This window comes from Lynx canadensis, chromosome E2 (assembly GCF_007474595.2).
Source record: "Lynx canadensis isolate LIC74 chromosome E2, mLynCan4.pri.v2, whole genome shotgun sequence".
Lineage (NCBI taxonomy): Eukaryota > Metazoa > Chordata > Mammalia > Carnivora > Felidae > Lynx > Lynx canadensis.
In genome coordinates, this window is record NC_044317.1 from 50,764,125 (window position 1) to 50,777,529 (window position 13,405).

The 13,405-nt window shown below is 50.2% G+C and overlaps 1 protein-coding gene across 1 annotated transcript; it reads left to right on the forward strand.

Annotated features, from left to right (window-relative positions):
• Window positions 1-62: 62 nt before the first annotated feature.
• QPCTL (glutaminyl-peptide cyclotransferase like) lies at window positions 63-13,271 on the forward strand. The gene is made up of 7 exons (XM_030297905.2): window positions 63-473; window positions 967-1,110; window positions 1,872-2,153; window positions 3,739-3,891; window positions 3,978-4,077; window positions 4,579-4,695; window positions 8,298-13,271. The coding sequence occupies exons 1-7, from the start codon at window positions 198-200 to the stop codon at window positions 8,441-8,443; spliced, it is 1,218 nt and encodes a 405-aa protein (XP_030153765.1). The 5' UTR covers window positions 63-197; the 3' UTR covers window positions 8,444-13,271.
• The last annotated feature ends 134 nt before the right edge of the window (window positions 13,272-13,405 follow it).

Here is a 13,405-nt window from a genome sequence, read left to right on the forward strand (position 1 = left end):
TTTCCCTTCTTCCGCTGAGGTGGAGCCTATGCCTTTCGCGCTCCCTTTTGGGTTGTGCAACCCTCAGGGGACCAACCCCCAAAGCCCTAGGGAGACCGGAAGGCGTGCTCTCAGAACGAGAGTCCGCATTGGCTTCACCCGTGGAGAAAGGGTGGGATGGTGTAGTCGCTCTTCTTGTTCATTGGTCCGGTGATTCCATGGGGTGGGATTTGGCTGGGCCTAAACTATCCGCGGTCCCGGACCGGTTTCAGGGCGAAGCTGCCATGCCTTCCGGGGGCCGCGGGCGGCCCCGGCTACGGCTGGGGGAACGTGGCCTCTTGGAGCCACCCTCACCGCCCAAGCGCCGCCTGCTACCGCGGGCGCACTTCTTGCCTCTGCTTCTGCTGTCCCTGGCCGTGGCCTCGGCGTTCTACACCATCTGGAGCGGCTGGCACCGCCAGACTGAGGAGCTGCCGCGGGGCCGGGAGCTGCGGGTGAGGCTGGGCAGGGACACGGGTACCCCTTAACCCCGCCTGCGCTTCCCTGAGGTCTCAGGTGGACGTGTCTGTATCGTACGGCGGTAGCCGCAGGTGCTGCGGTCTCCGTCAATAGAGCGCATGCCCGTTGCTATCGGGCTTGTTCTGTAATAGGTGGTTCTCCCTCAGAGGAAGAGTCTGGAAGTAGTAAGATTGGCAGTTCTGAGTTCCAATCTGAAAGTCAGCCATTTGGAAGAGTCCTTTCCCCTCTCTCGGCCTCGATTTCCCAATCAGGATTGGGGTGGGCAATCTGATGGATTTAGAGGGACCGGATGATTTTAGAGGGACCTTTTCTGAGTCTATCTAGGATTTATCCTGGAAACCTCCGATGCTGGAGGCCCGAATTAGGAAGAACCGGGGTTCTTAGGGGAGGTGGCCACCGGGGTAGGGTCGGTATGGGGGTTGTTCTCATGCTCTGCACTTGTCTTCCCTATCTTACCCCCCTCCCAAGGGCCGGTTGATCGGAAGCCTCCCTGAAGCCCGGCTGCGGAGGGTGGTGGGGCAACTGGACCCACACCGTCTCTGGAACACTTACCTGCGCCCCCTGCTGGTTGTGCGGACCCCGGGCAGCCCCGGCAATCTCCAAGTCAGAAAGGTAAGGGGCCCCACCTCCAAGGCCTGACCTGGCAGCCTGCCAGGGAATAAGAACTAGGCATTCTGCCCAAGATCCCTCGAGCAACTAAGACGCAGAGCTGGGGCTCTGACTGGGGATAATCTGAATCTGGAGTCCCACTTTAGTAACCACCAGGCTGTACTGCCTTCTGTACTGCTCCCAAGAGCTTACTATGTGCTAGACAACTGTTTCATGAGGTGCGTAACAATGTGATCCTCACTATGCAAATGGGGAAACTGAGGCCCAGAGCAGTTAAGCATTTTGCCCAGCTAATAAATGATATACCAAGTTTCAGGTTGGCTCCAGAGCTGGCACAACAACATCTTTGTATTGCCTCCCTTTGGGGCATCCAGAGTCGTTTGAATCCCTACTCCTTGAGTTCATATCCGACCTCAGCCACTTGGAGTGTGACCTTGGACTAGTGTCTTAACCTCTCTGTGCCTTAGTTTCCTCATCTATGAAATGGAGCGAGCCACCGACAGTCCTATCCCCATAAGGCTGCTAGAATGAGGCGTGGCACTCAGTGAGTGCTATTGGAAGAGTGAGCTGGGATTAGTCTTGAAGAGGCAGGGTCACTACACACACTCAGTAGGGACTCAGCAAAAGTGTGTCAAGGGAATGACTTAAACAGAAGTGGGGATCATGAGTCAGCCCAAGCGCTCTGCATGGCTCAGGTCACATGGCCCTTCTCCCGACCTCCTCCCCAGTCCCCACCCACCCTCCCACCTCTCTCCTGCCACTAGTTCCTGGAGACTACCCTACGGACCCTGACGGCAGGCTGGCATGTGGAACTGGACCCCTTCACGGCCTCGACACCCCTGGGGCCACTGGACTTTGGCAACGTGGTGGCCACGCTGGACCCAGGGGCTGCCCGTCACCTCACCCTTGCCTGCCATTACGACTCCAAGCTCTTCCCGTCTGGGTCGGCTCCCTTTGTGGGGGCCACGGATTCGGCCGTGCCTTGCGCCCTGCTGCTGGAGCTGGCCCAGGCCCTGGACAGGGAGTTGAGTAGAGCCAAGGAGCAGGTGAGGAGTGGGGGGCCCGGGCTGCCTCTACCCTGGTCCAAGCCACCAGCCTCCCCTGCCTGGACTTGTCTTCCTGCTTCCACTCCACACACATAGCCACAGGGATGTTTTCACCCCCTGAATGTCAGATCCTGTCCCTCCTCTGCCTGAAACCCTCCCCAGGGTCCCACCTCATTGCAAGCCTGAGCCAGAGTCCTTACAGAGGCCCATGAGGTGTGCCCTGTCACCTCTCCATTCCCATCTCTCACCCCTGTCCCTCCTCACTGTGCTCTAGCCACCCACCTCCTCCCTGTTCCTCAGATTCTGGAGAGTTCCCAGAGTCCCTCCCATCTGAGGGCGTTTGCACTTGCTCTTTGCTCTGCCTAGAATGTGCTTTTCACAGATACCTTCCCGGCTGGCTCCCGCCTTTCCTCCAAGTGTCCTCCAATGTCACCCCCTCTGAGATGGTTTCCCAACCACCCTGAAAGAGCCCCCCCGTCACCATCCCAGGCTTTATGGCGCTTTGTCTGTCTGTCTCCCCAACTAGAATAAGCTCCACACAGGCAGGGATTTGGCTGCCTTGGTTTTCTGCTGTATTCCCTGCGCCCAGATGATTACCCGGCATAAATTCGGATGTCGGTGGAAATGTGTGGGATGAATAAATGAATGAAACCACAAATCTCCTCATGCTCCTCCCCTGCTCAGACCCCTTCCTTGGCTCAACCCCTTGTAACAAGGCCCAAGATCCTTGTAACAAGGCCCTTGCTAATCCCCCCCGGGCCTTTTCACCAAGCTCTCTGGCTCTGGCTCTGGCCCCAGCCCTCATCCATGTTGCTTCCTTGCCTGGGGACACTCTTCCCTCTGCTCCATTCTGCCAGGCCAGCTCCCACTCATCTCGGTGCAAATGTCTCTTCCCAGGAGACCCGACGTGTTTCCCAGGCTAGTTTATCCCCGACTCCCTTCCTATGCTCTTTTAGAACCCTATAGTTCTTCTTCTTTTTTTAATGTTTATTTATTTTTGAGAGAGAGATAGAGTGTGAGCAGGGGAAGGGCAAGAGAGAGGGAGACACAGAATCCGAAGCAGGCTCCAGGCTCCGAGCTGTCAGCGCAGAGCCCGATGCGGGGCTCGAACCCACGGACCGTGAGATCATGACCTGAGCCGAAGTCCGACTGAGCCACCCAGGTGCCCCGAGAACCCTGTAATTCTTGGAAGCATTTGTCCCAAGTGTATTTCACTGTTTGTACACTTACTCGCGTGTGGGTCTCTTTTGCTAAATGAGCCTAAGAAATAACACTGACAATCAGAGCTGACCCTTTTTAGTTACTATATGCCAGACACTACGCCAGGACCCGAATTTGAATCCTACTGTGTGATGAGACTTGTTATTAACCCCATTTTGACATCTGATGCTGTGAGAAGTCACTTACCCATAACTGCTCAGCTACGAAGTGGCCGAGCCAGGATTTGAACCCAGGCAGTCTGGCTCAGAGTCTGTACTTCCGGCCACCACCTTCTATGAGGGAGGAGACCTAGTTTTCCCTGCTCAGCTGTGCAAGAGGGCAGGGAATGTGGATGGGTCCAGGCCCTGACCACCAGCTCCCACAGGAAGCCCCGGTGACTCTGCAGCTGCTCTTTTTGGATGGCGAGGAGGCACTGAAGGAGTGGGGACCCAAGGACTCCCTTTATGGCTCCCGGCACCTGGCCCAGCTCATGGAGTCTGCACCCCACAGCCCAGGCCCCACCAGGATCCAGGCTATCGTAAGACCAGGGCCCCACTGGGTTCCGGCGAGGGAGGGAGAGGGCCGTGCAAGGTTGGCCACATCCCACCTGGCCTCTCTCTCTAGGAGCTCTTCATGCTTCTTGATCTCCTGGGCGCCCCCAATCCAAACTTCTACAGTCACTTTCCTCACACGGCCCGCTGGTTCCATCGGCTGAGGAGCATAGGTAAGGATGTAGGCGGAGGCAGGCGCCAGCCTGGGATGTGGGAGGGACGGCCAGCCGAGTCAGGCACCTGTCTCTAAGGGGTCATCCAGCCTGCCCTCTACCTCCCTAGCCTCTAAGGCACTAGGGCAGAAACACACAAAGATCCCACAGCAATCAAGTGCAGTGACTACAAACAGGGGCTCTGGGGTCAAATAGCCCCAGGTTTGAATTCTGGTTCTGCCTCTTACAGGCTGTGTGAACCTGGGCAAATGGCTTCGTCTCTCTGAGCCTCAATTTCCTATCTGTAAAATGGGCACAAAACTGACAATAGGAGGGGTATCTGCCTCTGAGGCTCAGAGGGAATAAATAGACCGGGTACACAGTGAGCCTTCAGGAAGGGGTAACTACATTCTTGTCGGGATGATCAGTGCTTTGCCCAGGCCTCCTGCCCTGCTCTGATTTGTGAGCAGAACCTCTGACCCTGAGGGGCTGGCTCTTACTCTCTAATGCCACCACCTCCAGAGAAGCGTCTGCACCGCTTGAACCTGCTGCAGTCTCATCCCCAGGAGGTGATGTACTTCCAGCCCGGGGAGCCCCCCGGCTCTGTGGAAGACGACCACATCCCCTTCCTCCGCAGAGGTAGGTGCTGTAGGGAGGAGTGAGGGTTGGGGAGGGGCGGGGGTCCAAGGAAAGCACAGATGGGACCTGGCCCTGGCCCACTCCCAGGGCTGGGGACTGGTGGCAAGTTGTTTAACATCTTCGTGCCTCGACTTTCTCATCTGTAAAATGGGGTCACTAGCAACCCCTGTCTCAGAGCTGTGGAGGGAACCGACTGAGCTAATACGTGTAAAGATGCTACTTGCATGGTGATGGCGCATAATAAGCGTTCAAGAAAATGTTAGCTACTCTTGTTGGTGCCTCAGTGATTGTGGATTCCAGCCCAAGCCTGTCTTTCCAGGCCCTGACAGCCCAGCAGAATCACCCAAGGAACTTCGAGAAATGCCCAGTTGCATTCATTTCTGGCCTACTGAACCACAGTCTCGGGTCTCTGAATTATTTCTGCAAGACTCCCAGATGATCCTGAGGCACAGCCAGGGCTGCAGACATCTGCTAGAGGGGTTCAGAACCTAGGTTTTTAGAACTGGACAGGCTTGGGTTCTGCCACTTCCCATGGGTTGACCCGAGGCAGATTACCCAGCCTCTCTGAGCCTCTTGCCTATGTTTCTTCTAGAAAACGAAGAGACATATACATACAAACACACCTGTATGTGTATATTCATACTCACAGGGTAGGGAGGATTGAACAAGAGTAGGTATATAAAATGCCTTCGTATGCAGTGCTTGGCATATAGTGAGTATTAACAACTGCTTTTTAAACTTTTGCTCTATAATTTACTCATTGAACAAATATGCATTCCTTACAGTGCCTTTTTTTTTAATCTTTTTTTTTTCTGATTCTAGGGCACCTTTTATTTATTTTTTTTTTTCATTTTTATTTATTTTATTTATTTATTTTTTCAATTTACATTCGAGTTGGTTATCATATAGTGCAACAATGATTTCAGGAGTAGATTCCTTAATGCCCCTTCCCCATTTAGCCCATCCTACCTCCCACACCCCTCCAGTAACCCTCTGTTTGTTGTCCATATTTAAGAGTCTCTTATGTTTTGTCCCCTTTCCTGTTTTTAGATTATTTTTGTTTCCCTTTCCTTATGTTCATCTGTTTTATATCTTGAAGTCCTCATAGGAGTGAAGTCATGTGATATTTGTCTTTCTCTGACTAATTTCGCTTAGCATGATACCCTCCAGTTCCATCCACGTAGTTGCAAATGGCAAGATTTCATTCTTTTTGATTGCCGAGTAATACTCCATTGTATCTATATACCACATCTTCTTTATCCATTCATCCGTCGATGGACATTTGGGCTCTTTCTATACTTTGGCTATTGTTGATAGTGACGCTGTAACCATTGGCATGCATGTGTCCCTTCGAAACAGCACACCTGTATGTATCCCTTGGATAAATACCTAGTAGTGCAATTGCTGGGTGGTAGGGTAGTTCTATTTTTAGTTTTTTGAGGAACCTCCACACTGTTTTCCAGAGTGGCTGCACCAGTTTGCCTTCCCACCAACAATGCAAAAGAGATCCTCTTTCTCCACATCCTCGCCAACATCTGTTGTTGCCTGAGTTGTTAATGTTAGCCATTGTGACAGGTGCGAGGTGGTATCTCATTGTGGTTTTGACTTGTCTTTCCCTGGTGATGAGTGATGTGGAGCATTTCTTCGTGTGTCGGTTGGCCGTCTGGATGTCTTCCTTGGAGAAGTGTCTATTCATGTCTTTTGCCCATTTCTTCACTGGATTATTTGTTTTTTGGGTGTTGAGTTTGATGAGTTCTTTATCTGACATGCCATTTGCAAATATCTTCTCCCATTCTGTCAGTTGCCTTTTAGTTTTGCTGATTGTTTCCTTCGCTGTGCAGAAGCTTTTTATTTTGATGAGGTCCCAATAGTTCATTTTTCCTTTGGTTTCCCTTGCCTCCAGAGACGCGTTGAGTAAGAAGTTGCTGCGGCCAAGGTCAAAGAAGGTTTTGCCTGCTTTCTCCTCGAGGATTTTGATGGCTTCCTGTCTTACATTTAGGTCTTTCATCCATTTTGAGTTTATTTTTGTGTCTGGTGTAAGAAAGTGGTCCAGGTTCATTCTTCTGCACGTCGCTGTCCAGTTTTCCCAGCACCATTGCTAAAGAGACTGTCTTTATTCCATTGGATATTCTTTCCTGCTTTGTCAAAGATTAGTTGGCCATACATTTGTGGGTCCATTTCTGGGTTCTCTATTCTGTTCCATTGATCTGAGTGCCTGTTTTTGTGCTAGTATTATACTGTTTTGATGATTCCAGCTTTGTAATACAGCTTGAAGTCCGTTTTAATTATTTTTTTTTTAAGTTTACTTATTTACTTTTGGAGAGAGAGAGGGCATGAGCATGGGAGGGGCAGAGAGAGAGGGAGAGAGAGAATCCGCACTGTTAGCACAGAGCCTGATGCGGGGCTCAAACTCACAAACCTGAGCCAAAACCAAGAGTCAGACCCTTAACCGACTGAGCCATGCAGGTGCCCCTCCAGAGCCTTCTTTATTGATTCATTCAGTGACTATTTCCCACTGCAGTACTGGGCCAGGTGTCAGGGATACAGTGATGGACAATAATCTGCCTGGGTCCTGTCTAGTGGGGGGGGACAGATATTGACAAACACAGAGGGTATTGGATATTGACAGATATTGACAAACACAGAAGAAAGTGCTCTGAGGACAGGAACTCATCGCAGTGCAGGGATTAGGAAAACAGACTTAGGAGACAGGTGTCCTGGGTTCCAATTACTGCTGTGCAGGTTTACTAGAGGCCGGAGCTTAAGCAAATCACTGTGCCTGCCTCTGTGCCTGGGTATCCTCGTCTATGAAATAGGGGTAAATATAGGATTACTCTAAAGGATTATTGCAGGGATAAAATGGTGTGTGGGGATGTGTATGGCCTCAGTGTAGGGCCTAGAATAGAACATGTATGATAAAAGTACAAGCTAAGGGCACCTGACTAGCTCAGTAGATAGAGCATCTGACTCTTGATCTTGGGGTTGTGAATTGGAGCCCCACACTGGGTGTTAGAGATTGCTTTAAATTTTTTTTTTTTTTTAATATTTATTTATTTTTGAGAGAGAGACAGAGACAAAACGTGAGCGAGGGAGGGGCAGAGAAAGAGACACAGAATCCAAAGCAGGCTCCAGGCTCTGAGTCATCAGCACAGAGCCCGATGTGGGGCTCAAACCCACGAACCTCAAGATTGTGACCCGAGCCGAAGTCAGATGCTTAACCGACTGAGCCACCCAGGCGTGCCTAGAGATTGCTTTAAACAAAAATTTTTTTTTAAAAGGTACGAGCTATAAATAAAGAACAGAAAAACAGCCTAATAGTCTACCTGGTAAGGAAACTCAAAGGCCCTCTTTCCCTTCTTCTGGTCTTTGCCTAATCCATTAACTATTCAGTTTCTCTAATGTGTGTCTGAGAACGATAGGTACACCAGATGTGTTTTTTCAAACGAACACGTTGCCCTCACGTGCATAAAATCGTCATTCAGAGTTCTTCAAGGGCCAGGACTCAGTATCTTCTGGGTGGGGGTGAGACAACTTTGCCCGGGCCTGGGTCTGGGCTCCTGGGTCGGCCGTCGGCCTGACCAAGCCTCCCCTCTCTCCTACAGGGGTCCCAGTACTCCACCTCATCTCCATGCCCTTCCCCTCTGTCTGGCACACGCCTGGCGACTCGGAGGCCAACCTGCACCCCCCGACGGTGCACAACCTGAGCCGCATCCTCGCCGTGTTCCTGGCTGAGTATCTGGGGCTCTAGCCCCCCTTGGCGGACTCTGAAGGAGAAGTGTCCAGCTGGGACGTCCCAAGGGCACCCGGAGCCAACAGAGCTCAAGCCAGGCTGCCTGATCCTTTCTTCAGCTCTATTTATGCCATGATCGGAAGATCCTCTTTCCTTTGATGGTCTCAAGCTGTCACTCTTCAAAGACACGGAAGAGACAAGGCCACTGTGGGGGCGAGAGCCAAAGGCATGAGAGCTCGGACCCTGTCCTGAAGCACTCGGTTTGAAGGTTCACAGGCACCGAATGCTGTTTGGTTGGAGTCAGCAGACCTTGGCCAGGCATCTGGACCAGCAGCACCGCCCCACCAAATGAATCCTCCGTGGCTTATGTTCTTACGATGTCCGTGGATTGCCATGGGGGGTCCACAGGGGACGTGCTTGGAAACAGGAACAGAGGAGACGGAAGCCGATATTTGGGGACTCGAGTCTGCCAGACCCAAGGGCAATAAACCAGTGTTTCCGGGGAACATATCCTGCAGAACTAGCATGACTAGGTGTTGCAGGAGAAAGGGGGATCAGAGACGCGGGAGGAGACATTAAAGGAGTTTCTTCATTGCACAATGTGACATTTCCAAGAGTAAGACAGAATGCAGTGTTGTTTCCCCCAAACTATTTCAGCGTGGAACCCCTTTATTGCAAGGCTCGTGAAACTAGGGTACCTCAGAAGTCACATTGGGAAACACTCGGTTTTGACAAGTTTGAGTGTGTCCGTGGAGGGAATAAGACGGACCTTGATTCACTGCCCACCAGGTCTACCAAACCATCCTTTGTCTTTCTGTTGTGGGTGTGGGAGTGTGAGAAGGTGGGGGTCACTGCAACTCCAGTTGAGGATGTATTTCCCAACCCTACCTAATATTCATGCGCAACTGGAGTGCTTATTAAAAAATTCAGAACCCCAGGTTCCTCCCGTTCCCCCCCCCCCCCCCGCCCCACAACCACCACCCAAACTTGCTGAATCAGAACTCCAGAGAATCAGAACTTACGTAGTGAAGGTGAGCACTGGCCTTCCGAGCCAGCTCGGGGCTGGAGAAGACTCCAGAAGACTCACAGGCTGAAACCCAGGATATCAAATGAGAGAGGAGAAATAGGTCCTCGTTCGTGGTTTTCCACAGTAGCTGACCTTCATCTGGCACCTGCTGTGTGCCAGGCGCCATGAGCACTTTACACAGATTGGCTCATGGAGTCACCGCCCAAGTCCTGAGGTAGGTACAATTTCGGTTCTCATTTTGCAAAGGAAGTGGCTAGGGCCGAGAATGATATCCCGTTGTTTACAGAGCCCACGTTCTCACCCACAACCGCACTCTTAACCCCATGTCTCATCTCCCAGAAATCACCTGTGCCGGCCCAACAGATGGTTGACAAAAAGTAGCTCCTCCTGCCGCATAATTAACTGCAAGTTAGAGCAGGGTTGGGGGGACACTGGTGGCCTCTTACAGGTGTACATGGCACTAGTCGAGTTTAGAAATGGAAGTTCTGTGTCTTCTATCAACAGCCAGGGTGGCCTGGATCTCAAGCCACAGGCACGGCTCCTGTTTGTTCATTTCTTGTGTGTTACCCACAGTGCCAAGCACTCGAGAGGGTTTCATCTCCCCTTAGCGTCACTGCCATCCCCGAGGGAGGGGAGACCATCACCTCGGTGTTAGAGACGGGGAGCCGTGTGTTCAGTTACACACCCCGGGCTCTCTACGTCTCCTGCAAGACCTCCCAGTGGGGTGTACTGAGTACCAGGCACCGGGCAGGGAGGCCTGATGCACATTTCACCCTTGAATCGGGGACAGGGATCCTTAGCCCCACTTCACAGATGAGGCTGCTGATGCTTGGCCAGGTGTCTTCCGCAGCTCCCACTTGTCCCCCAAACTAGGGGCTTTCTGGTTTTACAACTCTGGAGGGGCCGCTAGGTTTATCTGAAGTACACCTGTTGAGCAATCCAGGTGCCGATGACTCACACATCGACCTTTCGAAGAAGGGTCAGTATTCTCATTTTGCACTTGAACAAACAGCTTCAGAGAAATCAATGGCTATAGGTCACGTAGCCGGACACTTTCATGCAACGTGTCTAGGGGCACTTTTTTTTTAATTCGCTCTGCTTATAATTATTTGGGCTTGTTGGTGTCATTCATCAGTCTAGGATTCGCCAACCATCCTGTCTTTAAATATTATCTTTGTGCCATTGTCTCTTCTGATTCTAGAAGGTCAACTGAATATGTTAGACATTGTATTCTCCATGACATTCTTTCATATTTTTTTGTGTGTCTCTTTTTTGTCTCCGTGCTAACTTTTCAGACCTAGCTCTGGTTCAACAAATCTTTTTTCAGTCTTGTCTTATTTGCTGTTTAGCCCAGCTATTGAGTTTTTACTTTGGGTTATTGAGTCTGTGGCTCTTTTTTTTCCCTGTCATTGTTACTAATATAACCTGTTGTCAAATTGGCTAACATACAGTGTGTAAAGCGTGCTATTGGTTTTTGGGGTAGATTCCTGTGGTTCATCGCTTACATACAACACCCAGTGCTTATCCCAGTAAGTGCCCTCCTCAGTGCCCATCACCCATTTTCCCCTCTCCCCCACCCCCCTTTTTAAAAATGTTTATTTATTTTTGAGAGAGAGAGAGAGAGAGCACGCATGCACATGAGTGGAGGAGGGGCAGAGAGAGAGGGAGACACAGAATCCGAAGCACGCTCCTGGCTGTGAGCTGTCAACACAGAGCCCAATGTGGGGCTCGAACTCACAAGCTGTGAGATCGGGACATGAGCTTAGTTGGACGCTTAACCAACTAAGCCACCCAGGCGCTCCTGTGGCTTCTTTCCGCCCACTCCCCACCCCCCAGATTTCCAAGCTCTTGTATAGAGCAATCCTATGAAACCTATAAGCCACAAAGAGTATCCCCTGCTTTCCAAAAGTTCATGTCCCACCACTTTTACAAAAAGACCTACACTGGTACCTATTTTCACTAAAGGAAAGAGATCTGAAGATTTTCACTTTTATGAAAACAGCCGTTACCATATTAATGTAGGTCTTGTGTAAAGGTGAGGTGAATTAACTTGAACTTTCGGGAAGGGGGGGATACCTGTATTCTAACCTGTGCCTGACCGGTTCACCCTGTGAAGCCTTTGTGAGTCTGCTTCTGCTGTTGTCTGTGACTGTCTACTAGTCACTGTCTGAAAAATCACTTGTGGGCATTCTAGATGACAGTTCCTTACCCCAGAGGATTTATGTTTGTTTCTGCCAGACGTCTCAGCTAAGAAGTACCCTGCAACACAGATGATACAAACCTGGGCCACAAACCTGAGCCAAGGGCCAGCCTGTGTCCATGAATTCTTGGGGTCCACTTTTTTCTCTCCTTTGGTCTTGTGCTCCCCTCAGTGTTATTTAAAAAAAAAAAAATTTTTTTAATGTTTATTTTTGAGAGAGAGAGAGAGAGAGACACAGAATCTCAAACAGCCTCCAGGCTCTGAGCTGTCGGCACAGAGCCTAACACGGGGCCTGAACTCACGAACCGTGAGGTCATGACCTGAGCCAAAGTCGGGTGCTTCACTGACAGAGCCACCCAGGCGCCCCTCCCTTCAGTGTTTAGAACATCTTCTCTGCAGTCTTCTGGGTCATCCTTACTGGAGCTTGTAGTTTGGTGGGATCCCAGCTCCTGTGAGATTTCCCACCTTGGGCAGGCTTGGCCTTGACTTTTGTCTGCTTGTCCCTACAAGATTACAAATAGGAAACTCAAGTTTGTTGGCATAAGCAAATGCCCTCAGAGCAAAAGTAGCTTCCATGCCCCATGTACCTTTCCCTTAAATTTCTGGCGTGATGTGTCCTTTAACTGTATTATATTGGCTATTTGATGCTTTTACGATTTTTTAACTACCTCTTTTCAGCAGAAGAATCCAAATAATCTGGTTTCTCCCTCCAGGAAACTGGCCCACAAAGCCAAGCCAAGACTCAAACCCAGCTCTCTTTGATTCCAAAATCTAAGTATTAAATAACGACTGTGATGTATCCTACTCTCTCTGGTCATTTTTATACCCTGATGAGACTATCAGAGACTGTTAATTGGCTCTCAATATCCATTCTTCTCTCTTCCTTTATACTTGAATTGTTTAAATGACTTAATTCCTCTTCTTATTTAGTAAATAAGTGAGGATTTTAAAGCTTCAATTATGGGAAACACAGGAGTCTTTAGTAAAACAGTTTTTTTGTCGTTGGGCATGATGTACCAGCTAAGGCACAACATTTCCCAGTCTCCCTTGCAGCCCTTCCATGTGGCTTAAGCTGTGACTAATGAAATGTTGTATGGTGCAGTAGTTCTGGGAGGAAGGAGTCTTCTCTTCCTGCAAAATAATGATGGCTGGAGTTCTAGCAGCCATCTTAGACCATGAGGATGGGGGCCACAGCCAAAGAATAGCGAGCCGGAAGCAGCCTGCGTTCCTGATGACTTCAGGGCCACCGTACCTGCCCATCCTGGATTTCTAAAGAAATAAAAACTATCTTGTTTAGGCTACTAATAACGCCGAGATTTTTGAATCCAAATGGACACAGACGAAGGAGAGTCAAAAACAATCTCAAGCTAAGGGACTTGGCTAACGATTCTTTTCTCAGTCTTTTCCAGCTCACCATGCAGTGGCCCAGGGCTCCCTCCTCTCTCCAACCCCCTCCCTAAACAACACACAAACCAGTCCGGGCCCAGCCTTATAAATATTGATTTTATAGAAAGGACCAATTCAAAACTGGTCAGATGCCACACACCAGAAGCTTCCAGAACCACAAGGATGAAAATCCAAAACCAAAAAAAAAAACAAAACACAAAAAACCCCAAACAGAACAAACAAGAATACCCCAGACCAAACTGCCTGAAAAATCAAGGTCTCAGGTGACCAAAGGATTCTAAAGAAACTCACGTGGCTGGGGCTGGAGAGACCCCAATGCCTGAACAAGTACCCAGAATGGAAGGAA

Bases quoted from the DNA above. Each gene is read 5' to 3' on its own strand.
- QPCTL (XM_030297905.2), top strand. From the start codon at position 198: ATGGGGTGGGATTTGGCTGGGCCTAAACTATCCGCGGTCCCGGACCGG. The intron at 3,892-3,977 runs GTAAGACCAGGG...CTCTCTCTCTAG, and splicing joins CCACCAGGATCCAGGCTATC to GAGCTCTTCATGCTTCTTGA. The intron at 4,696-8,297 runs GTAGGTGCTGTA...TCTCTCCTACAG, and splicing joins CATCCCCTTCCTCCGCAGAG to GGGTCCCAGTACTCCACCTC.